At 36.8% G+C, this 1,792-nt stretch overlaps 1 protein-coding gene across 1 annotated transcript; it reads left to right on the top strand.

Moving 5' to 3' along the window:
• Positions 1-939: 939 nt before the first annotated feature.
• LOC119824503 (keratin-associated protein 20-2-like) lies at positions 940-1,110 on the top strand. Its single transcript, XM_038344667.1, has one exon. It carries the CDS (start codon positions 940-942, stop codon positions 1,108-1,110), a length of 171 nt encoding a protein of 56 aa, XP_038200595.1.
• Positions 1,111-1,792: the final 682 nt, after the last annotated feature.

Genomic DNA, 1,792 nt, shown 5'->3' with positions numbered 1-1,792 from the left:
TGGCTAAGCGTCATGGATGCTCTTACTAGAGGACCCAGGTACAATTCCCAGTGCACTCACACAACAGTTCACAACCATCTGTAACTCCAGGTCCAAGAGATCCACAACTCACATCTGACATTGTCAGGCACTATATCCTCATGACACACAGGCAGATATGCAGAAACAATCTGTATATATAAAAATAATAAAATAATTTTTAAAATTAAAGTTCATCAAAGGAGATGTTGGATCACTGACTCAACAAGAATGAGTTTCACAGTTACACCTACAATACCTTCACACAGGCTCACAAAGAAAAACTTGGATCTTGTACAGTTGGTTTTGGGGGGGATTTGCACAAATAAAATGGTGTTTTATGTTCCAATGGTTTTAAAACAACATTCAGGACACCGATGAGCTTAGGAATAAATCTAGATAAATTAACATAAGATGACAACTTGCCACCATTATTGATGCTGTAAGCAATAAACAATGTCTTCTTCATGAACAAGAATTCAGAAATGTTCTCCTACAAATAAGCTCATGAAATGTAACAATAACAAAAACAAAAACATGAAAGCAAGCACAAAGAACTTTCTGTGGAATAGTTGATACTAATAAACAATTGTAAAATGGAGAAAACTATTTAATGATAGATCATCTGACAAAACCATGTGATACATTCTCTGCTCTAAATGAAGAACAATCTAGAGTCTTGAAAAATGAAAGGATTCCACATTTTGACCATTGGATGCTGATGTAGGAGCACAATCATCTCAGGTATGAAGCCTTGAGTATCCAATAAATCATGGAACTCGTGATGTCTCTGAAGCACAGTGGAGAGGTGCCCGTGGTTTCCCCAACAACAACCCAGATGTATAAAAGGGCCTGGGCAGATGGTGACACCCAAACTCAACCTACCTGTGGTTCATAACTGAACAGTCCACTCTTAACACCATGTGTTACTACGGCAGCTACAGTGGAGGCCTGGGCTACGGCTATGGTGGCCTAGGCTGTGGCTATGGTAGCTATGGTGGCTATGGTGACTGTGGCGGTTATGGGTGCTATGGTTATGGCTGCTGTCGCCCACTGTGCTATAGAAGGTACTGGTCCTATGGCTTCTACTGAGAAGATTCTATAGCTGCTCAGCCCACGAATTATAGCCAGCTCTCTAAGTTGAAATATCTCCAAGTGTCTTAAAACCAGAAAGATTTTAATGGCTTCAAAAGCACTATTGTATTTTCAGTTATCTGGGGAAAATAAGTGAAATTCAACTTGTCTCTACTGTTTCATCTTTATCAATAAGATAGTATGACAGTCTGCAAAAAATTTCTTCTGAAAATGTATTTAATCATATATAAACTACATCAAACTTGACTCCCAACTTATATGTAAAACAGATTTATATTGTTAAATAAATCATATTTATTTCAAGCATTGCCTTGTTCTTGTCTTAATAATTATCTACAGAAGTCTTCCAAATATATTTTGTATTTGTTTACCTCTGGGAATGACAAAGAAAAGAGAAAAATGAACTGTCATTTTGTGATAATTAGGATTCTAAAAATTATTGGGTCAAAATATCAATCCTTTTTAACAAACCCTAACAGTTTGTATTTATATGTCTTTTGATATCTACCACTGTTCCTCGATGCCATGGTTTTGTTTTAAAAAGCAAGAACCTCCTTCACATTTGAGCAATCATATTAGTGAGACCTTATGGGTGTAGTTACTGAGCAAGGATGACACTGATGGATATGTTAAAGTAGGCAAGAAAAAGCCCACTGGTTCTCTTATACAAATACTACAG

Source organism: Arvicola amphibius, chromosome 10 (assembly GCF_903992535.2).
Source record: "Arvicola amphibius chromosome 10, mArvAmp1.2, whole genome shotgun sequence".
NCBI lineage: Eukaryota > Metazoa > Chordata > Mammalia > Rodentia > Cricetidae > Arvicola > Arvicola amphibius.
Note: the sequence above shows the minus strand (reverse complement) of the source record. Positions and strands in the feature narration are given on the sequence as shown.

Coding starts and splice junctions, on each gene's coding strand:
- LOC119824503 (XM_038344667.1), top strand. CDS start 940: ATGTGTTACTACGGCAGCTACAGTGGAGGCCTGGGCTACGGCTATGGT.